This window comes from Tympanuchus pallidicinctus, unplaced genomic scaffold (genome assembly GCF_026119805.1).
Source record: "Tympanuchus pallidicinctus isolate F22 unplaced genomic scaffold, pur_lepc_1.0 scaffold5, whole genome shotgun sequence".
Classification (NCBI taxonomy): Eukaryota; Metazoa; Chordata; class Aves; order Galliformes; family Phasianidae; genus Tympanuchus; species Tympanuchus pallidicinctus.
Window position 1 is genome coordinate 46,244,542 of NW_026294769.1, and position 23,944 is coordinate 46,268,485.

A 23,944-nucleotide genomic window follows, 5' to 3' on the forward strand; every position below is an offset into this window, starting at 1 on the left:
CATTCACACACTGTCTGGGCTTTTGGGAGCTGAACGCCCAGCTTTTTGGCTTTGCTGAAGCCAACCGACCGCTCAGCATCCTCTCAGCTGCCCACGGGTGGAGGTGGCGGGGGAGTAGGGCCCTCTCTCGACCTTTTCTGGGCCACTACTTTGGTAGGAGCAAGGCCAGCTTCTGACGGGCGGCAGAGCTCGCGGCCGTCCAGGTGAGGACGGGCGGTGCGGTGAGCGGGGGGCGGCCGCGGAGCCCGGAACCCGGAGCGCGGATCGCGGATCGCGGCCCGCCCCCGGGGTGCCGGGAGGGGTGGCCGCCTCACGTCACCGCCGCCCGCGATAAATGCCCGGCGAGGCGGGAGTCGGGAGGAAGAAGCGTAGAGCTCCCAGGGGCGGCGGCGCGTTCGGCGACATCCACCCCTCGCCGGCACAACTCGTTCGCAACCCGGCAACCACCACTGGGGCGAGGCCGTGCCCGGGCCCTCCTTCCCAGCCCCCCGAGCCCGGCGCGGGCCTGGCGAGGCGGCGGAGCGAAGCTGGCTGCTGAGAGAGGAGGCAGCCGCCGCCGGAGGGTAAGGGCAGCGTCCAGCCCGGGGGCGGAGGCACTGTTCGGGAGGGGGCCGCTCCCCGCGGGCCGCAGGGCAGGGCCGGGACGCTGCTCCGTGGCCGCCGCTCGGCTTTGGGAGAACCCCGCGCTGCTCCTCCGCCTCTTTTTGTTGTGCTCCCAGCGGCGGGTCCGGCTCGGGCGGTGGCGGGATTCACGCTTTTTTCCCCTGGGGGAGAGGGGGGCACCGTAGTTTTCCTCCTCCTGAGCATCGCTCAGTCAAGTAACAGGCGGCGTTGGCATGTTGCGTTCTTGATGCAGTAGTACTTTTTCAAGCGTTGTCCGTGTTTCTTTTTTTGTTTGTTTGTTTTTTGTTGTTGTTGTTGTTGTTGTTTTCGATGAATGGGATGACCCCCATCTCCCCCCATTCTCTTGCCAGAGCTGAGTAACTTTAGTTCTATTAGGTATTTGGAAATCGTAAAATAAAAGCTTTCATCGGAGTCTTGTTTTGAAATGCATCAAGAAGGGATATTTTGTATCTACTCCACTGTGTTTCTCATTTAACATTTTGAAATTGAATGTGGTTTTTTTTTTTTGTTTGTTTGTTTGTTTTTTTAATAAATTCCAATACTAGGAAAATTATCTACAGCTAATCTTCCTCTATGTCTGGCTTCTGTTAAGTAGCTGCAGAAAGCATGCTTTCTTGCATGCAGACACTAAAATGTGCATGCCAGAGTGTATACAAAAGCACTTGGACAACTGAAGTTCACAAAGTTGAAGATAAGCAATCTTTCCAAACAGCAGCTTGTATTTATTAGTGTATATAACACACAGCATTCTTGCTTCTCCCTCTTAATCGACAGTGGCCAACTCTGTATACACTACAGTTTGACTTTTTTTGCTTAATGAATTCATACAGACCAGTGCTTCAACCTCCCAATTACATTACTCTCTCTTATGCGTTTGCAGCCAACAGACCTGGAAAAAAGACTTTGTCTTGGAGCTAACTCCTGAGCATTCTGAGATCATTCATCATGAAGTATGTAGTGCAGGAATGGCTCAGAGTAACTACCTTGCTATTCATAGCCCAAGCAGTTTCTGCAATGGTTCTTCCCAATGCCACGCTCTTAGAGGAACTTTTGGAAAAATACATGGATGAAGATGGTGAGTGGTGGATCGCCAAGCAGAGAGGGAAAAGGGCTATCACAGACAGTGATATGCAAAGTATCTTGGATCTTCATAATAAGTTACGGGGTCAGGTGTATCCACCAGCTTCCAATATGGAATATATGGTAAGGAAAAACTGATAGCCACGTGCAGAAAGAAATGTTCTTTAGAGTAGTTACTGTCACTTTATAAAGCAGCATAATTTCAGTCATAGCTTGCCTGATTTCTTCTTACAAATGCTTGTTTTTGTCTCTCTCTTTTTTTTTTTTTTTTTTTTTACTTTGTACAGGGGTGAACTTTGAGTTAAAAATGCTTTGTGTGTATCTTGTATTTTACTGATATTAATAGGTTTAATCTCTCATATCTCCTTTATTTAATTTAAGACGCAATTCCTTCGGATCAGGGGCCAATTTCCAAAATTGCATTATTCAGAATAGTTGATTGTGGCCTATGAAGTTACCATCTGAGAAGAGCACTGAACTATGGAGCTTCAAAATAACATGGATTCTCTCCCACGCTTCTAGGTTGGATGCAATTTCTGAGCAAAAAGAGGCTTCTATAAAGTCTTCTGTTTGAGTTGACATGTGCTGGAGTTCTATATGTTCCCATGTCTAACAGATTAATAATGTAATACATAATTTCTGTATTTTAATCTGTCTTCTGTAAAATAGACAGACATATAGAAGTCTGTCTATTTTAGTTTGTTTGTAGATATAAATCTGCCATGTTTATGAGCTTAAATTTCATGCCGTAGTTCAACACTGTCTATTTCTCTTGTTGATTAGATCAAACTAGGTTATTGGAGCTTTTAACAAAAATCACGTTTTCCTCCATAGTCTTGTTCTTGCAGAAGCACCCAAATCTTACTCCTATATCTATAATGTGTATTATTTATCTGACCCTTCATCAGAGGAAGTGTTACTGAGTTGTTAACACCAAACATTGCACCAAATATAACACTTTCCATTGTGAGTTTATGACAAAGGATCATGTTAGCATATCTCAGGACTTAAATATCTTTCCGAGCTTGGAGCTATGTCTCTATTAGCTTGGAGATATGATTGAACTGAGAATGTATGTGTCATAGAGAAACCGTGTTTGCTTAAGTCATCAATAAAGGTAGTTTAACTTGAATGTACTATATGAATTTTATTATATTAAGCTATGCACATTCAAAGAATTAGTTACTACATTCTGTCTCCAAACAAAAAGAGGATTGTATCTTAAACCTCTTTAGTTCTTTCAGTTACTGTTGTCTGCACATACCCTTAAACTTTGTTGAGGGCTTTTTTTTCAAACTTTTCAGTAATATGCATTACATTTTTTGTCTCTAAAAATGAAGGTTGATTTTTTTTTTTTTTCTTTTTTCTTTTTTTTTCTGGGAAACTTTTTTTTAAAGTAGTCAAGCCTTCTTTCTGTAAAATGACACTAGGAAAGACTATTAAGTTAGAGAAGATAAAAGGTCTGTAACCGGTTGAACTAAGGAATGGAGATGTGTTCAGATGCAGGAAGCTATGAGAAGGATCTGGAACTAGGCTGAGTGTCTGGGGAGGTACTGAGAAGTTGCCAGCAGAGAGGGAAAGAAAATTTGATGAGTACATGCGGTTAGGAGAAGAGCTGGGTCTCTCAGGGTGGAGAAAAACTGAGAAATCAGAGCTTAGAGGAGGAGGTTTTGAGACTGCTAAGAGGCTACTGGAAAGTCTGAGCCTGGGATTGTTTGAGAAGGGAGGTTGTAGCTGGAGGAAGCAAGCAGAAGCAAAGATGGTGAACCAAGAGGATGGTTTAGGAAAGAACACATCTACTGCTTGAGAAGAAGAAGGTAGTGACTGAATTTGTGAATGCTGGAAGATACATTTTGTGATACAGTTTATGACTGACTGTCTACCTTGTTTTCTACATAAGATGTCATAAAGGCTGTTCTGCTTCTTAATAGCTCAAAAAATTGGGTACAAAATTGCAAATGAGATGGGTAGCCCCAGATTGAGCTGTGAGTAGCTGTAAAGGAAGCTTGTTTTGTCCCCCACTTAAAGGGAAAACAACAACAAAAAAATCTTGGGAAACCTAATGTCCAGTCATTATTATAGAGCATATAGGCAAAAGGTAAACTTAGAGGCAAAGTCCATTCTCTCATAACTTCTGACGGATATTGTAGCTGTGTAATTATTAGTGCTTTTCTCTTGTCCATGATTGAATATAGACAGATACATGTTTTTACACCTTAATAAACACTTTTCTGGACACATACTAAGGTATGTACCATTGTGGCCTTTCCAGACAAAGAGATAAACACTCTTAGATCTGGTTTCAGAAGCTTTTGTGACCTCTGGGTCAGTTCTCTGAATCATAGAAAGGTCAAGGAGTCAATTATGAACGGAATTATAACTGCATTTGCCTTTTTTTTTTTTTTTTTTTTTTTTTTTTTTTTTTTTTGTTAATAAAGGATGGATGGTGTTGAGAATCTTAAAAGTGATTTTAAAAAGATCTTTGCAATATGATTAAGATATGTGAGGCCTTACAAAGGCAAGTTCAAAAATCCCTCTAATTGTTTTCCTGATATTTAGTGAGCTAGAGAAGTACAGCTGAAATATTTTTGTCTACTTTTGGAGTGCTTTATTAGTATAAAACTCCTGGCAGAAACCTTCCTGCTATGGGCACAGCCGTGTCAGTATGAGCAGCCCTTTGTACTAGTACAGTCCTTCTTTGAAAACAGGGCTGGCTCTACTGGTGAAAATGAAGTATTAACGGTGTACAGAATCTGAGAGGAGATGGTGAAGGTTCAGGTGCCTCACTCATATGCCTATTTCTCTCTAAGTCTGTGGTAGAGCTTAAAATCTTCAAGTGTGTTTGGAGCTGGGAAAAAGTATGTGGGAGCTATCTTCTCTCATTACACAATTCATATTTTTCAATTATGCTAAACTAACAGTCAGCTTTACCTGAAAATGCCTCTGTCCTGCTCTTGCCACTGATACATATCTGAGTTGATGATGAGATTGGTTTAACTGATTAAAGAATCAGAAACATGCCTCTCTTTCTTCCCTCTTTCTTCCCTCTTTCTTCCCTCTTTCTTCCCTCTTTCTTCCCTCTTTCTTCCCTCTTTCTTCCTTTCGTTCCCAGTAGTTTTAATTTTATGCCAGTTTGAGTTTGGAATTCCCTACATGGCTGAATCAGATGAGTAGTAGTGCTGATAAAAGAAGATGGTGGGAATGAATAGTGGGAATGACTGGGAGAAATGAGGAACTGCAGTTTATGCAGAAGCGTTGATCTGTACCCTGATAGCCATATCAACCATATCTTTGAGAGAACTGCAGGACCAACACTTTTTTTTTGAGTTGTGCAGAGGAGAAAAAGTTTTTACACTAACGTACTTTTGTATAATGTATTCAGCAGGTAGATGATACAGCATGAAGACCGAAAAGAATAAACCATGGCATTAATGTCTCGTGTCATGCAGCGCATTGCAGTTTTGATTTAGCCTCCGTGACAGACACGTGTAGTGATAGAAAATAGTATGGTGCTATTGTAGTACAGATTTCTGTAGTTCTTTGGCATGCCATTGACTTCCCTTGTATTAGAGGATGAGCTTCAGCATGTAAGATCTAGATTTCCTTAAGGGAAAAAAAGGGTTGAATTACTGGTTTTCTGTACAGCTGTAAACTTTACCCTTTTGCCTTGTAAAAGAAAAAGGGTATGAGATTATCACAGTTCAGTGACCCAAAGTTACTAACAGCAGCAAAGGTTAGTGGCTATGTGTAATAAACAGAATATTCTCATGGCTGTCTGGCTGAACTAAACGGATGAAAAGTTCATCTTCCCACATAATTGGCTCTGGTGGTGAGCTGTAGGGGATTCCTAGGGTAAGAGGATAAGAGTAGAGAATGGAAACAGAGAAACTTCTGCAATGAAAACTCCCAGCTTTGAGCAAACAGCAGCTTAGGGACTTTCTAAATCGGCACTTTGTTTTATTTTTTCTACCAGTAATTCCAGAAGGAACTCTTTTCTATGAATCTAAATGCTTGAATCTACATATATCTTTGTGACAAAAAGTTGCAGAGCTCTCCACATAATCATATGCTACATTAACTGTTACTGTGGTTGTTTTTCCTTTAAACTGGCTCTTTTTTCTTTATCTCATCTATTTCATTATAGCTTTTTTTTCTTCATTTTTTTAACAACTTAGTGAGAGACTTTGCAAAAAAGACTTAACTACTTTTTTTTTTTTTTAATTTTTTTTTTTTTAATCTTTATGATGCTTTCAAAGAAGTCTGATAGATTGATAGATTTGGGAGCAGCTTGTATTATCCAGGTATTTACTTTACTACTTAGCCTATCAAATCATCCAAGTAGAAGTCAGTTTCTGGTCTGCAGTTTCTCAGAATCCATTGGAAGCATTTTAAAATATTAGCACCCACATACTGTATTTTGTTAATGAGGCCATTTTGGAAGAGAATTTGTTGCACTACACAGTAATTCATCAATTCAGCAATTTCATAATTAAGTTCCTCCAAATTCATGAGTGATACTATCTAGACCTTGCAACTTGATAGCGTTAAAGTAGCAATTTCCTTTTTTTTTTTTTTTTTTTTTTTTTTCCTCGTTTCTTTTCATTGCTTAATTCTGGTGTAGGTGCAGCTTCTGTTTCTTTCTCTGTATAGAAAGTTTCTGGTGTGGGGACTTGCATGAGCTCCCGTGTAGGGAACAGCAACCCCACAAATTCAGTTGCCTCCTCTGCAGTGGCTGCAGATGATCTTATGATTGCACGCTGGATCGTTCTTTCCTAGAGCTCTTCCTTCAGCACTGAGACCTTTTGAATTGTCAGTATTGCAGCTTGATAGTATGAAAAAAAGTCTTGAGGTAATGGTGAACAGCTTGCTATGAAAACATACAGCAAGTCCATACTCTATGGATGTTTATCCTTTTGTATACAGTAAACAAGTGCTTCCTAATACAGAAAGGAGTGAAGACCTTTTTTCTTTATGATGTGTGCAAGGATTAACAGCACTGCTAAGAGAGCTGTGAGAGATGACGTTTCTGTGCTAATATTCCAAGGCTCCCGAGCTGAAATTAGATGATGCTTTCAATATTTCCTATCCTGAGCCATTGACCCAGTATGGCCTTCTCATCAGTCACTTGGGTTACTGTGGAAAAAATGTCTGTAGTAGTACAGGGAACTAAAGCAAACTTCTGATGGCAGTCGTGAGTCTGACCAGAACAGTGCCATAGTGAGGCTTTTCTGCTCTGAGGCTGGTCTGTGCTTTGCTGTCTGTTACTGCCCAGCATCCCTTGGCACAGACCTGCTGTTTAAGACAAAAATGGAAAATGCCATGATTTCTCATACACTTGCCAGTGTATGCAATAGCCTTGGAATATATAAGGCAACACATCTTTTTCTCTCCTTGTTTGGTAAATTGACTTTAGACAGACTTCTGCACTCTCCTGTCATCTTTTTTTTATCAACCTTCCTAGGTTGATAGCAAAGTATTTCAACCTGGTGTTTCTTGGCACCTTGCCACACACTGCAATTTGTAATCAAAATAATTAGGAATATCAGTGTTTTCTAGGCTTCTTATTTAATTATTTTTAGTCTTCTTTTGTCCACATCCTGCCATTACCTGTTAGGGATGTCATCACAAAGCCCCTGCCTCCTGTCTTGATTTTCAGATTTCTTTTTGTTTGTTTGTTTGTTTGTTTGTTTCTGCAAACCTTGTGAAGGAAATGAACTTGGAATGAAGGAAATGTACTCTTGTAGGAGTACTTTTTTCAAAAGTTCAGATTAGCACATTGATTTGGTATAATTTTATAATTCTTACGGACAAACATGTATGTGCTTCTGATAGCAATACTGCATCCATATTTTGTTCATGGGAAAGCTAGAAATATACCTAGTTCGTTCTGATATATTTTCTCAGAAGGTCTTGTCTGTCTGAAAACTGCCATAGCACTGCGTTGCAAGTGTTGATACTGTATCCTTTCTTTCAAAAGAGGCTTCTGAATGAGTACTGGCTTCCTCCGGGCCTCGTTCTGGGGGTCTTGAGAACTTGCAGCTTGGTTCAGTAGCTTTGTGAAGATTTCAGAAGAAGAAGAATGACTATAAATAATTTGGATTTTTCTTCATTTTCCTAAAGCAAATTCTTGCCTTTTTTAAATATGGATGATTCAACTTTGGATCGGTTGAACCCACTAGTACAGAGAGCTCTTGCACAGATAATAGAAAAACATTCTTCATGTCATCACAGTGGCTGATTTCAATCCCTATTCTAATAGAGATTGAAATAATTTCAGCAATTTTATGCTGCTTCATATAATGATCTGTGTATGTCTGGATTTAGCAGGTTTCTGCATGTCTGTCAGCTCTCAGCTGAGATTTTCAGTCTATCACCTATGTAGCTACAGAACTGAAGTATGCACAGGAGTCAATCTCAGTGCTTCAGTGTGCAGAGAACTGAAACAGCATTAGTAAACTTAGAGACCTTGCAGTAGATGTGATGAACTTTTATGTGCTGAATGGCAGTCTCCTGTTGAAATTCCTAGACATTACTGATGAAACTCTTACATGACTCTAGTTTGTCTTGTCCATTTTGCAGAAAGTCTGGGTAGCCTGGTTAAACACAATTCACAAACACAAAACAGAAAACCTTGGTTTGTGGAATCCCTTAAGTGGCCAGAGAGCACTATAGTTGCCAAAAAGAGAGGAGCCTTTTTCAGAGTGAACCTGTCTGTTTTCTCTCTGGTTTTCCACTTACCTGCTCCACTTCAAAGGTTGATGGAATTGCTTCAGCCTGTGCTCAGAGCTTACTGACACTGCATCAAAGAGCTCAGTGACGTTGACTTACCCTCTTATTCTCTGTGGCTGTTTTAGCAAAAGATTGTGCAATGTGAAGTGGCCAAGAAAGCAAGTGGATAAGTCCATGTTATGACTTTTATTGATAGAATGCCAACCACAACTAAGCAACTCCAAGTAAAGAAACTGAAAGTGGAAAGTAGCAGAAAGGCTTACTGTTAGCCTTCCCATAATGAAAATAATTAGCAATATAGAACAGATATTGTTCATCCTTTATTTTGCTGACAGAAGACTTCTTCATTGCCCTCCCGAACAGAAAAAAAATATTGATCAGTAGTAATGGGATCAGACTTAAACATAAAGTAGGCTAAAAACAGCAGGAATCAACGAGATTTGTGAAAGCAACTCCATGTAGTCTTTCATCTTTATGACATCCTCTTTAACATTTTTTATTTGAGGAAAGTAAAAAATATATTTATTTCTTAAATAATGACATTGAAAAACTAGATATGTCTTCAGTCTGTTTTCTATAAAAGTACTCTTCAACCTTAGATTTGGCATAAAGTGGAGTGATTATAATAGTCAAAAAGGCATAATTCATTAAGACTATCTTATGTCTGGACAACTTTTACTTTATTATGAGGGAAGATTGCATTAAATCCAGAACTTTGTTTCAAGACAGTTTTAAGAAAGAGTGATTCTTATTACATAATGCAGTATATACATTCTCAATGCCTTGTTGGCTGCCTCAGTGGTCAAGTACTCTTTAAGGCATATTTTCCAATTCCCTTCATTTAAATTTTATTTAAACATTTCTGTCAATAGGGCCATGTTACGTATGATCACTGTGATCTCTTACAGTAAGTTCAATTCACTTCTGCTGTACTAATATCAAATTGCAATGGTCACCTTTTAGAAGTGAACATTCATTGTGACACGTATGTGAGACACTGTGGCTAATTCCTGTTCAAAGTCCAGGAAATTCTGTAGCATCTGTAAAACTGCTGCATGAAAGCAATCAGTTACATCTAGTTTATAGTAGTAATGAGTACTAGGATTTGAGGTAAGGAGCTGTGCTGTGGTCAGTTTATAATTAGCTATGCATATTTATGAATACTGTTTGTAATGAATGTGTAATTCATTCTTTGGCAATGCACAAAATGCAGAAATCAAGATCAGTTTGCACATCTGTGATCAATGTTGTTTCTTTTCCATTCATGTCAGAATATAGAAGCAAATAGATGATTTTTTAGTCATCTTGTAATAGAAAGCCTTTATGCACTGCTTTTAAAAAGTAGGAAAGTAAATGTACTGTTTCAGAACACCTTGGAAACCTGACTATTCCAGCAAGGGTGTTTTTAACACTCTTAGAGTACACACAGAATTAAATGTGATTAGTCATGTCTACTCATTCCTATTCCTGGTTTTTACTTTTTGAACACATAAGCTCAAACACATGAAACTGTAATAAAGAGATACTTCTAAATATTGGAGCAATTTATTCAGTGTTTGGGAACAATATTTTTGGCCTCATCTTGCTTTCCTGTTTCCAGGCAAAAGCCACAGTTTTCCTGCTCTTTACTCTCTTCCAAAAAGTAGCTGCAACCTCAAGGTCTATTCAAGGATCTCTGCCCAGCTTAATGCTCTATAACTTCAGTCTACCATGTGGTAGCATGTAAGGTTCTTACCTTTTACTTTTAGACAAGCTCTCTTCTTCCAAAAGAAAATGGGTGCCTAACTTTCCTGCTACTGGAAAGTTTAATGATTTTACCTGTGCTTTGTCTGTGTTTAAGGAGTATATCAGTACTTATTAGAATGAGTATTTCTGTATTTTCAGGGACAGTTGTCTAGTGTTTCAGTACTCCTGGGGTTTTGTGTTCACTCTGCTATATACTATGTAAGTCACCTCAGGCTAGCATGGAATTTGATATTTTTGGATTCAAATGTCTGAAGGTAGCTGTCTCAGTTGCATGCTAGTAAGTGACTTTTCAGAGGTGTTAATTATCATTAGTTTTTATGGACTTCCCTTACAAGGCTAAGTATGGATAAAATTGCCTTACCCTCACCTTAAGTGAAAACAAGGAAAACTGCCAGTATATCTCAAGAAGAGATTGTATCAAACCAATCTTTTTTACTTTTGTGACCTGATAGTTAACTAGCGTAGTATACTTGTAGAAGTAGTGGGTGTCTCATTTTTTGACTCTGGAAGGGTTTTGACACTCTTGACCCAAAACAAGTTAAAGGTGACAGAAGCTTGGTGTTAAATACACAAAGGGTTGAAAATGTTGATGATGTCCGAGCAAGTCCCATTTCAGTTAAGCATGTAGATAATGACTTAGATGAGCAAGGAATGCACTTAAGAACTGGAGAATACAGTAACGTAGGTTGGGATTGTTTTAGAATTATTTAAAAATTATCAGAACTTGTCAAGTGGAGGAAATGTCCTGGAATGAATGTGATGAAATAAAGTAAAAGTAACTGCAAGATGTAGAGTAAGTAGAGTATCAAGCAGGTGGAACGCAAGGAGTAAATAACAGCTAGGAGTAACACTATCCTATCCATGAGTTACACTAAGAAAATAATGAGCCAACAATATGTGAAAGAAAATGACTTATCTGTGTGAAATTGGTGAGACCTTGTTTGAAATGCGATGTCCAGCATTGGCAATTTAGGAATTGTCTAGCCACTTCATAGTCAGTGAAAGAGATTAATGGGATTGATTATAAATGCAGAATGTGTGATTTATGAGGACTGAAGGAGAGAAACAGCTGAGTTTTTTTAATCTGGGAAATAAATAAAGGTTAGTACAGGAAAGAGTGATTTCTTGGTTTTTTGTTTGTTTGTTTGTTTGTTTGTTTTTACATGCAAATAAAAACAACAACAACCACAACAAAAAATAAGCTATCATTGCAGGGCAGGAGGTTTAGGTTCCTATCAAGAAAATATTCTTTACTCTTACAGTCATAAAATTTGGAAGAAGAAGGCAATAAATATTATTCAGAAATTACCGTTATTAGTTTCAATTGTTAAAAAGTGGACAACACGCAAATATTTGATTTGTCTCAGTAAAAGAGGCTAAAATGTGGTTGAGATCCATCTCTTTCAGCTGTGCCTTTCTGCCATTCTATGCTGATACCACATAGCTGATTTCTGGTTCTTAAGTGTATTTCTGCCTTATTTGCTCATGACATTTCTTAATCAATGTTTCATCTTTTTTTTTTTTTTTTTTTTTGCTTTTTTTTTTGCTTTTTATTATCATTAGTCTTAAAGAATACAGTAAATAAATACCCATACTGTATGGTGGTATTTACTTTACTACTCTCTCCCTATATTTAGAACGTATACAGCAATGAAGTATTTATACTATGCCATGGTAAATGTTTACTTTCAGTGGTGCCCACTGTACTTACTTTTCCATCTGTACTGAGCTTAAATTTTAGCTCTTTTTTTTTTTTTTTCTTTCCATACAGTTGCTTTCCATACAATTTTTTCTTTATTCCTTTACACATGAAAGTCTCTCCAATTAAAATGTTATTACTGTGCTCTTGAACTATTGGGCTTCTCAGTTTTGATGCAACACCTGTTGCTGTAATTGATGGACTCATGCTGATTTGCCTTGGGTAGAGAATTTCCTCTTGATTTAGCACTCATATAATATAAATAGTGAGATTCATCTCACCAAGCTTTTGTTGTCTGGTGTAGATGTCTGCATTTGAGCCAATCTCTTTTATAATTAGTGGAGAGAAATGAGAATTTCCAGCATGCAGTTCCTCTCAGTTAAAGATAGGTAGCCAAAATTATCTCCTTCTGTAGGTGCTTATTTGTCTATGTAACTACAAAGGTAATTCAGATAATTAGCTCAAATGCTTGTATCTACTTTGAGCCTGTTTAATTTCCAGGAAGGTTAATCCTACCCCATGTGATTGGTTTGGCTGATGCCAAGTTGTACTGTAAGCTGCAGTATCCTCTCTGAAACAGCTTTTCAATAAGCGGAGCATTGGTTTCAATATACACGCTACTTGAACCCCATATTGACAGAGGTTAAATACCACAATTTGTAGTCCAGTCTGTGAAGTTAATCTGGTGTTAGTTTTGGTTTATTTTAATATGATATGTTGTAAACTGGGAATATTTAAAAGATTTGCGTTGCATGTGACATCCCTGCTGCTAAGCCTATAAAACTTTCTTGAGGGGAAAAATTGGCAACTGGAATTAGTAACTGCTCTCACTATGTAGTTTAATCAACCAGCCTGGTGCTAGCCTCAGCTAGTCTAGGATAAGATTTGCAAAACTCTAGGATTGTTATTGGCACACAGTTTTAACAAAATATTGAGAAAGGTGGTGCTTGTGTCAGCAAGTGTTGTGTTACAACAGCAGGTTTTGTAGAGCAAAAGAATTGGTGCCGAGGGTCTGACATTCATACTCTCTACATTTCAGGGTTTTCTATTTTGATCTGGGTCTTATCTGTTGGTGTGGGCTGAAAACTCATTAACAACTGTAAACTTTAGATGTGCTCTTAGAACACAACTCCTGACATTTTGTCTGGAAGGAATCTGGTTTGTACCCCAAGAGTGCTCTGTGATGTACACTAAATGGGAATGATCAGGAGTTTCATTTAGAAACCACATTCCTGATCTAAATTAAAATCCTGCCATTGAAAAATCCTAATCTGATCTGACTTCCATCAAGGTGTATGTGATGGTGTTACAGTCTTAAAAAATTGGCATTGTTTCCTTCATGGATGGGAATGTTTTAGTATATAAGTGTGAATAATGCAGAAATGTTGTAAATAATCATGGTGCTTGGATGATATGCAAGTTATTTTCCAAATCTAAAAGAAGAAGACAATAAAATAAACCCAACTGAGACTATAAGATGGAAGTATGTAGAGCTGAATGTTTTCTCCTCTTACTGCTTGCAGATTCTGGAAGTTCAGCCAATGCCCATGATGTGCACACCAACTCATACATAAGTTTGGGGATAGCAGTTTTACTCTGAGCATACTTATTTGGATAGCAGAAGTCAGTGGTAAACTATTCAGAATAGATAATGGAATCAAGTCTAGATCATCATTAAACTTTCAGCTAAGGGTTTTATATATGGAGGAACATGCTTCACAGTAATGATGCCTGAAAAGTTCATAGACTTTGTGTCACATATGAAGATACAAGTGTAAAAAGGAACTGCTTATGCTGGTGAGTTTCTACAGAAAAATTGCTGTCTTGAATGGCCAAGAAACTGATTTCCAGCATTTGAGATCTCCTGTTTTGAATGTGCATATTTCATTAGAAGAAAATTTTGCTTGTCATAAGGAAGCAGATTGCTTGTGAACTTAGTTGTTTCTGTATGTCCTGGGGAGTTTTAGGAAAAGTAAATTTGGCAAGGTTAAAAGCTAAGAGATAGTATCTTGATTAAGTATGAAAAAAAAAAAACAACGCTTGAGGGAGTCTGCCTTGCAGGATGTTGATCTTGAGTAGAAGCAAACTCTGTATTACCTATGCATGTTTTGTTGTTTTTCTTTTTGTATTTCTGGATTTTACAATTTTTATATCAACAACTGAAGCACAGTGAGCATCTCTAAAATTATGATCAGCTACCACTAATACCTATGCCAAATATTTCTGTTTATTCAATGAAACACAAATAGCACAATTTGTTTCTCCAGAGAATTTTGTACATCTGGATTCATGAATCTGTCCATCACTTGGAACCAGACTAGCAGGAAGTAATTTCCTGTCCAGAATGGAAGGCAGAATGAGGGAAGAACATCATCCTTTGTCCTCATGAGAACCTACCTGTCTGATGTTGGTTGTAGTTGCAGTTCTCAGTAATATGTGTGTATTGAGTGTTCTAGCCATCTGTTATCAGACACAGCTTGGAATGTAAGAGATTAATATCTTTCTAGTTGAGGTTAGGTCCATGAACTGGTAAAATTGTTACATGTCTTGTAAAAGCCATGGACGACATACATGACTCAGTAAAGTTGAAGAAGTTTAAATCTGCAGGACTGTGGTAAGTTAATACCGATAGTTTTCTGTGAAAGCCAGAATTAAGAAGTACTCAATACCTATGTATAATACATGAAAGAGGTAAGAAAATAAGATCTATATAGGTCACCGTGAAAGTAGTGCCTCCTGTTTTTATCTATTGTAGTTTCCATGGAAATAAAGAATGCAATAAAACTATTTGATAGAGCAAATTCTCTGCTACAAAATACTATTTTTCAACATAGTCACCACCTTTAGCTAGGCATTTTCACTAGCGATGAATAAAAGCCTACATGATGCCCACAAAAAGATCTGCATCAGCTTAAGTGACCCTTTGTTGCTGTCATCTCTGCTGAAATGCACCACCCACCACCTCACTGTGCTCACATCCACTATTTGGTTTCCATAAATGTTCAGCAAGTGTAATGAATGTCAATGGGTGCAATTTTTTTTCTGCATGAAGGAATCTAATGATGTTCCTTTTGCTTCATGTGTAATTCCATGTCAGACACCATTTTGTCTGACTGTTCCTTTGCTGCCATCTGCCACATGATAACAAAATGTAATGGAATATTGGTGGGAAGATTCAGTTCTACTGTCATACCACCATTGTCCACCTCTGACTTCATGCGCCAACATAATTAAATAGGAAACATTACTTTCAGATCAGCCCTTGTAGGTATTCATATTCTACTTGGTGTACCTCCATATGTTGAGATACTTGAACTAGCTTTGAAATATCTGTCTGCATTAACAACATGAGTAATTATTGTATATTTAAACTCAAATATAGCCTTGATGAAGAAGAAGCAATGTTGAATTGTACTGTAGCTGGATATTTCTTCACAATCTCCTTATCAAAACAAAAACAAAAACAAAAAACAATAAACCACGCTAGCTATATACACATTATATCCATGCCAGGTAGTTTTTATGTCTGGCTTAGAAATAAGGGATTTAAGTGTTAAAGGTTGAGAAACAAATGAATGAGTCCTTTCTTCTCTGGCACACACAGAGAATTTCCTGAACAGCTGACTGTTCTGAAGTGACTTCATTGTGTAGCATACACATCAGGGAGAAAATAAGACATGGAATTGTTTGTTGCAAAACTAAAATATGAATGCAAGCTTTTTGATATGTGATTCATCTCATTGTCTCACAGTATTTTGAAGGTGGAGTTATTTGTTAATTGATCATCTTACCATGTGTTTGAGCATGCTGTATAACTGAGAAATCAATCTTTACATAGTCCCAACTATTTGCTATCAGATTTCTGATGATTTTCTCATAAAAAATTCTTATCACTTTTTCATCAGGATTTTCATGATTAAACTTAAAATTAATGTGTTTGAAATGTGTTGAAATTCTGTACTGTATTTTTTATAAACATTTCTTTTTATACTTCTGTTTAAATTCTGATTTATGACGCAGTTCCCATTAGATACTACCTCAGACATTTTACAAAGGTACTATAATTTGAATTGCTCAAGTTTTACATTTTTTTTTCTTTTTCCAGTATTACGAAACTGCACCAAAGCTGTTTTTAAAGAACAGTTGATGACAGAACAAATGATGTTGAAATGTGCATATGTGTATGGATAATGTAAAAAGGAATAGGTTGATTTGCACATGAGCCATAACCTAGAACCTCTTGCCCTTAATTGTGCAAATTCCAATCTGAGGCAATCTCATGCACACATTCTTGGGAAGGATAGAGTTGCCTCCTTAGCTCACATACCATACTTTTCTGTAGTCAGGAATAACTGCAACAGGCAAAAATATTCAAGGAGCCCAAACTCCCCATTGTTAGAATAGTCTTCTGCATTATGCTTCCTGCAAAGACCTTCAGCCCATCTTCTGTTTCAAAGACTATGTCTTTGATGCAGCTAAGGTTGTGGCCTGGAAACTGGAAGGCATGCCTATTTCTGTCTTGGCAAGAAGAGAGGAGTAACATTATTTTATACTATGACTACAGACAAGAAGCAGTTAATGAAAAAAAGAACAAAATTGTTGAAGAAACATTTGAAGACAGTATCCAATCTCAATCGTACTTTGGAGTTAGGGTGTACATTGGTCAGGAAAATTTGTGATGAATTTAAGTTCTTTATCAAAGACTACTGCAGTGCTCTGGACATCTGTCATGTATAGCTATCATCAGTTAAAAAATAAAATAAAATAACTTATTCGTGAACTTGAGGAATTGCTTCAAGCAACTACTACTGACTACCTTGCTGTGAACATGCAAAAATCATTAAGTTAAAATAGTTGCATATAATATTTCAAAATTTGCATGGAGAAAAACAGCAATAATGAAACAATGCAATTCCCTTATCTGCCACTTTTTTCTGAGAGTTGAAAATCATGGAATGGTTTGGTTTGGAAGGGATCTTTAAGATCATATAGTTCTAACTCCCCCTGCTATAGGCAGGGACACCTCTCATTAGACCAGGTTTCTTAAAGCCATATCTAGCCTGGCCTTGAATGCCTTTAGGGAGAGGGCATCCACAAATTCTCTGGGCAATCTGCTCCAGTGTCTCACTACCCTCACAGTAAAGAATTTCTTCCTAAATTCTAGTCTAAATGTACCCTCTTCCAGTTTAAAGCCATTTCCCCTTGTTCTGTTGTTACATGACCTCATAAAAAGTTCCTTCTCATCTTTAGTGTAGGCTCCTTCAGGTAGTAGAAGTCTGCTATAAAGTCTCCCAGACCCCTCTCTTCTGTAGGCTGAAGAGCCTCAATTCTCTCAGCCCGCCCCATAGGGGGAGGTGCTCCAGCCTTCTGATCATCTTCATGGATGATAGTCTTCCCTCTGGATCCACTCCAATAGTTTGATGTCCTTCTTGTGCTGGGGGCCACCTAAATGAATGCAAGGTGGGCTCTCAGGAGAGTAGAGTAGAGGGGCAAAGTCACCCCTCTCAACCTTCTGGCCACGCTTCTCTTGATGCAACCCAGGATATGCTTGGCCTTCTGGCTTGAAAGTGCACATTGCTGGTTCATGTTGAGTCTTTCATCAGCTGGCACCCCAAAATTCTTCTCCTCAGTCTTCTCTCGGGCCATTCTTCATCCAACCTGTATTTGTTTTTGGAATTGCCCCAACTCAGATACAGGACTTTGCATTTGGCCTTGTTGAACTTCATGAGGTTGGCATGGGCCCACCTCTCAAGCCTATCCAGGTCCCTCCGGATGGCATCCCTCCCTCTAGCATGTCAACTGCATCACTCAGCTTGATGTCATCTGGAAACTTGCTGAAGGTGCACTTGATCCCACTGTCCATGTCACCTACAAAGATGTTAAATAACACTAGTCCCAGCACCAACTCCTGACGAGTGTCGCTCATCACTGGTCTCCACTTGAACACTGAGCTGTTGACCATAACTCTCTTAGTGCAACTATCCAGCCACTTTCTTATTCAACAAGTGGTCTATCCACCAAATCCATTTTTCCTTAATTTGTAATCCTTGCCCTCGACAAGAATCTCGTCCAGGACAGTGTCAAATACTTTGCACAAGTCCAGATAGATGATGTTAGTTGCTCTTCTTTTATCCACTGATGATCTAACCTCATTATAAAAAGCCAGAAAGTTTGTCAGGCACAATTTGCCCTCAGTGAAGCTATGTTGTTCACCACCAATCACCTCATTTTTATTTTCACATGCCTAGGAAGAGACTTCAGGAGGATCTGCTCCATGATTTTGCCAGGCACAGAGGTGAGACTGACCGACCTGTTGTTCCCTGGATCTTCTTTTTTTTCGCCTTCTTGAAAATGAATGTTTTCCCTTTTCCAATCTGTGGGAACTTCACCAGACTGCCATGACCTTTCAAATATGATGCATAGAGGCTTGGCAACTTCATGTGGCAATTCCCTCAGAACCCGTGATTGAGTCTCATTGGGTCCCATGGAATTGTGCACCTTCATGTTCTTTAGATGGTCTTGAACCTGATCTTCACATACAGAGGGCAGATCTTCCTTCTTGCAGTTCTTTCCTTTGCTTTCTGCAACTTGGGTAGTGTGGCTAGAGCCCTTGCTGGTGAGGACTGATGCAAAGAAGTGCACCTCAGCTTTCTCCATATCCCTCATGACCAGGTCTCTCATTTCCTTTAGGAGAAGGCTTACACCACATCTTCCTTAGCCCTCCTTTAATCACTGATATACTTACAGAATTTTTTCTTGTTCCCTTTTATGTCTCTGGCTAGATTTAATTCTATATTGGTTTTAGCTTTCCTAATCTGAACCTTGGCTGCTTGGACAACTTCTTTGTAGTCCTCCCAGGTAACCCGTTCCTGCTTCCACTTTCTAAGGACTTCCTTTTTGGGCCTCTCTTCCCTTCAGGGCTTTATCCCATGTCACTCTGCCCAAGCAGTTCTCTGAAGATTTCCAAGTCTGCTCTCTTGAAGCAAGCTTGCTGCATGCCCTCTTGGATACTAAGGATCTTAAACTCCATCATTTTGTGGTCACTGCAGCCAAGACTGCCCTTGAGTGTCACATTACTCACCAGCCCATCTTTGTTGATGAGGACAAAGTCCAGCATAGTATGTTTTTTTTTCTCATAGGTTCTTTTCCACTTGGAAGAGAAAGTTATTATCAACATGTTCCAGGGACCAATTTGATTGCTGTTGCTCTGCTGTGTTGTCCTTTGAACAGATATTGGGGTGGTTAAAGTTCCCCCATGAGAACCATGTTTTATGAACATAAAGCTTCTCCACACAGTTTGGGCAGTGTGCAGCAGACCCCTAATATCATATCTCCTTCCCCTGCCTTCCCTTTAAGTGTAACCCATAAGCTCTGTCAGCTCCTTATGAACTTGTTTGAAGGATGCTTCACAAGAGAATATATTTTGGTGTTTTAGGTTCATAAGAGTTCTAAGAAAACTTACCTGGCTTTGGAGATAGGAAGTTCCAAGAGTGTGAAAACGCACACATTTGGTCTAACTGAAGTCTTATTTAATTATATATTTCAAGATCCATTTGATAAAACCATTCTTAGCAGCAATTTCTTGGGGTATACATTACACCTGGACTTATTCATATTCAGAAATCTAAGTGGTAAAAGATTTTGAGCCAACTTCACTTTGTACACTATATGCAAGGACAAATTGTACAGCATTTATTTTAAAATGCTGCAGTGTTGCAATTCTATAGCAGAATGACAAAGCAATTGTACTATTGCTTATAAGAAAATATTGTATATATGGAAGAAATGTGTTAGTCTTTGGATTTTTCGTTTGTTCGGTTGTTTTTTTGGTTTTTTTTTTAGACAATGTAGGAAACAGGACTGTTTATGATAGTGTGACTAGGAGAGGGAAAAGATTTATACAAACTCATGAAACTTTCTGATTTGAGATTAGAGCTATGGTTTATGACATTTTAACACCGGCCCAGTCAGACAAATAGAAAATTAATACTGCATCCTAGAGTTGAGGAGTTTTGTGTCTGTATGTAGGGTAAGAGCATTATTATATCATTATTGTACATTGTTATGTTTAAGAATTCTGTCAAAATAAATGCTGCATTTTGAGAGTCAAAATGTATCTTGTAAATTTTTTACTAATAATAGCAGACAGAATGGAAATGCAGTAGCAATGGAGTCTTCTGAAGAGAACAAAGAATTGATAAACTTGGATTAAATTGAATGATAATTGTCTTTCCATAATCATCTTCTTGCATAACCAAAAGCATATCTTTTGTTAATGACTAATCTAATAAGGTGAAAACTGCATATCAAAATTAATAGAAAAATAAATTATAGCACATGAATTTTTTTCTGTTATTTTTTTCTGTATTCTTTGGCTGTATTGAGTTCTTTACCTTCAGTCTCTGCCAAAAAATTTGTAGACATGACCTACAGTGTCTTCATGGGAATTTGGGTTTGGAAATATTGAATTATTGTTACTTAGATAACACGGTCTAATGAAAAGAAATTAAGTTTGAACATATGATGAAATAATTATGTTTTTATAAATAATTTTCTTCATTCCTGGAAATATTTCATTTTTTTTAGCCTGGGTATTATTATCAATGAGTCAGATATCTAGAAACTTCTTCTGCAAGTGTCAGTAAATTTAAAAGGCCTATCAGCAGTATGGGTACTTTGCTTAACAAGGACCAGTTTGAGTAAACCCTAGATGAATACGTTAAACACACACAGTATGATTTAATTTTTTTTAAAGATGAGTAACTTTTAGTATGCTTTTGAAAGACAGAAACTTACATTTGCCTTTTGGCTACAAACCTGTTCTTCTGTGTCTTTTAAAGAAAAGGAGAAAAAAGTGATGCTTTTTATTTAACTTTTCCTAAGCATGCTTCTTACTAACATGAATGCTTGCTTTTCTTACCAACCTAGCCATAAATCAATGTCTGACAATGTTGTTCTGGTTTCCATATTTTCTGTTTGCATTGTGTATTATTTCAATGAAAGCTGATTATAGAAGAGAGAGAGAAAATCACTTTCATTTCAAATAAACTACTGGTTTAGAGGAAATAAAGTCTTATGTTGAAAGCATGTTAGATAATACTCTTTAGGCTAAGAAAAGTGCCTGTTACTAAAAAGAAATCTCACAAGACAGAAAATGCACTTAATTTAGCTTGGAAAGTTGAACTAAGCCTTTCAGTTTCATATTTGTCTTTTATTCACTGCAGAGTGCCTGCACAGGCTTTCTGGAAGGGAAATCTGGGGAGGGATTAAAACTTTTTTCCTCTTTGTGGAAACTTTTCTATTTCTTATATAATAGGCACACTATTGTACTGTCACTTTTTTTCTCAGTAGCAGAAGCTTTAAAAATGAACAATCTTCCAAGCTTTTTTTTGGCTTGCCTTTCTGTTTTAAGGTATATGAGGTACCCATCAAGTATTTCTGAGCAGGTGTCAATTTCTTTTATTTTGAATTTCAGACATGGGATACAGAACTGGAGAGATCTGCAGAATCATGGGCTGAAACGTGTCTATGGGAGCATGGGCCTGCAAGCCTCCTTCCGTCCATTGGACAGAATTTGGGTGCACACTGGGGAAGGTATTTAAGACATTCTTAAATACTCTATTATTTTTTTTTGAAATCTAAAAGTTGCTTATTACTTTAAGGATATGATAGACTATCAATGACAGAATTTACAGCTGTTTAGTGATCTAATAGACTGCTGCTGACTTTCATAGGTACAGACCTCCAACATTTCATGTCCAAGCATGGTATGATGAAGTGAGAGATTTCACGTATCCACATCCTCATGAATGCAACCCATATTGTCCTTACAAATGCTCTGGCCCTGTTTGTACACATTATACACAGGTATGTAGGTCGGTTTGTGTTTTGTCAGCTACGGAAGGAAATGAGCAATCCTAACCTCCAGTTAGGTCACTGCATGATAAGTAAAACATATTAGTCTTACTATGTGTATGGTGGTACAAAAGCAGGAAAGGAGTTTTTTACTAGACTCTTTAGTTACAAGCATTGGGTAGTGGTATTGTTGAGTACTGCTGTCATGCAAATCTTCAGATTTCTTCTTCATAAATATCACCTCATTAACAGGGTTAAGGAAAAAGCTCACAATACCTGGTACTAAGTGTGGCTGCTCAGTGCACTTTGCATAATCTTGTTTCTGTGCCAGCTGGCGTGCTGGTACTCCTTTCTGGAATATGCATGCTTAAATGAAAAAAGCTTTCTTAGATGAATTCCTCAGGTCAAATAACAGTTAAGTACAGTTTATAACACATTTCTTTAACTTCAGCAAGATTTTGAAATTGCATAAGAACTAATTTACTTTCTGCTCATGAAGTCTAGGCATGTAACTTCAAAATTTATTTATTTATTTTTTCTGAGAGGAGCAGGTCACGTTTCCAGTAAATGGGAAATACATGATCTTTAGATTATATTAAAATCTACATTTTTTTTAAATACGTCATTAGAAAACTACAAAATGCTCAATTTCAAAAAGTTTATTTTCTCTTTGCTTACTATCACCATTTATGATTGTACCTATTTTTTGAAGAGAATTATTCCCTTATTTTTGCTTACAATTTCTTTAAAAGTAACTGTTATTACACTTCTCTGCCACAAGCACGACCTATAATATAAATATATACTTCCTTATGTTACTATTTTCTTCACAGTACATATCCTTTTCAACTCCCGAAGTCCTGAAGGAACTACATAGTTAACTTCCCTTAAATTAATTACTGGATTTATTACAAGATTAGCACCTGTTGTTTTTGTCTGCTTTGAACATACCCAACTTTGTCTCTCAGATTATTTTGAGTTCTGCAATGAAAGGTGTTTAAGTAGATGTATAAAGGAGCACAGACATCGTATATTGCAATAACATGGAGGCATATTTATTTTTTATTTAAAATCTATAACCTGGATCTTACTGAAGTATGACTTTTTTTTTTTTTAATAGTTTTATTGTTTGTCACTTTCTCTCATGTGTGACAAGTGTCCGTTCTCTCAGTCCAAGCAATCTGAATCTTTCTGCATTCCTAGTTCATGCTGAGAACTCCATAGCACAGGAACCTGAGTAGAAAACATTGAATTACAATAAGTCATCTTAGTTTCAAGGATCAGTTCTTCAGATAATGTGCTGAAAACATTTTCTGCAGTTTCAAATACATGCTTAGAACATCTATTTAAAATAAACACCATGTACGTTCTATCAATGTAAAGCTTTACTTTCTAATGAAAAAGGCCATGAGAGGCCTTTAGTCAGTTTTAGCTGGGTTGCTTCAACCCATATATAACAGAACAGAATACAGCATCTCTTGTGATTTGAATTCTGTATGTTGAAGTTATGTTTTCATGTTAGCTAGCTTTGATTTCCACATGTCTTTCTCTCTCTCTCTTTTTTTTTTTTCATAGGTTGTTTGGGCTACAAGTAGCAGAATAGGTTGTGCAATTAATTTGTGTCATAACATGAACATCTGGGGACAGATTTGGCCAAAAGCTGTCTATCTTGTATGCAATTATTCTCCTAAGTAAGTTATCTGACACCCAAAAATATCTCGAATGGGGGGAAATACTTTGTAGTAATCCAGGAAATAATCCAGAAGGAAATCAGTCTGAGTTTTATGGTTTTTTGTACTGTTACAAAGTAGAGCATTGTTCCCAGTGCAGCCTTGGCAGCACAAATACTGTTGTGATTTTCTAGAGCTTTGGTTTTCTGGCCTTCAATATTGAGCAACTTTTTTTGTAAAACAAATATATCTGACCTTAAAGAATGTGTAATGTGAAGTTGATGTTGGAGATCACATCCTATAAGTTATTCCATTTAGGGGAGTGGAGCCTGTTCTCATGTAATTGAAGAATTTAGATTTACATTGCTAGGCCAATATAGAATACACACACACACACATTAGAGCAGCTAATGGCACTACTTCTAATATTTTTGGTGTACTTCTAAATGACTTACAGCATGTTCAATTTACTGAAGCAATGCTATGGTCTATGTTAATATCAGATTTCATCACGTATTTGTCAACATATAGAATGATGCTT

At 37.7% G+C, this 23,944-nt stretch overlaps 1 protein-coding gene across 4 annotated transcripts in view; it reads left to right on the forward strand.

The window, feature by feature from the left end:
* The first annotated feature begins 356 nt into the window (after positions 1–356).
* The window catches only part of CRISPLD1 (cysteine rich secretory protein LCCL domain containing 1), a 38,520-nt gene continuing 14,932 nt past the window's right edge, over positions 357–23,944 (forward strand). Inside the window, exons 1-5 of one of the 4 annotated variants that reach the window (XM_052703845.1) lie at positions 357–563; positions 1,505–1,827; positions 21,354–21,472; positions 21,613–21,745; positions 23,309–23,424. In XM_052703845.1, coding sequence (XP_052559805.1) covers positions 1,570–1,827; positions 21,354–21,472; positions 21,613–21,745; positions 23,309–23,424 — 626 coding nt within the window. In that variant the 5' untranslated portion in view covers positions 357–563; positions 1,505–1,569. Of the gene's footprint in view, positions 564–1,504; positions 1,828–21,353; positions 21,473–21,612; positions 21,746–23,308; positions 23,425–23,944 lie in introns of those variants that run through there. The other 3 variants (XM_052703844.1, XM_052703842.1, XM_052703846.1) reach the window with 3 other exon arrangements.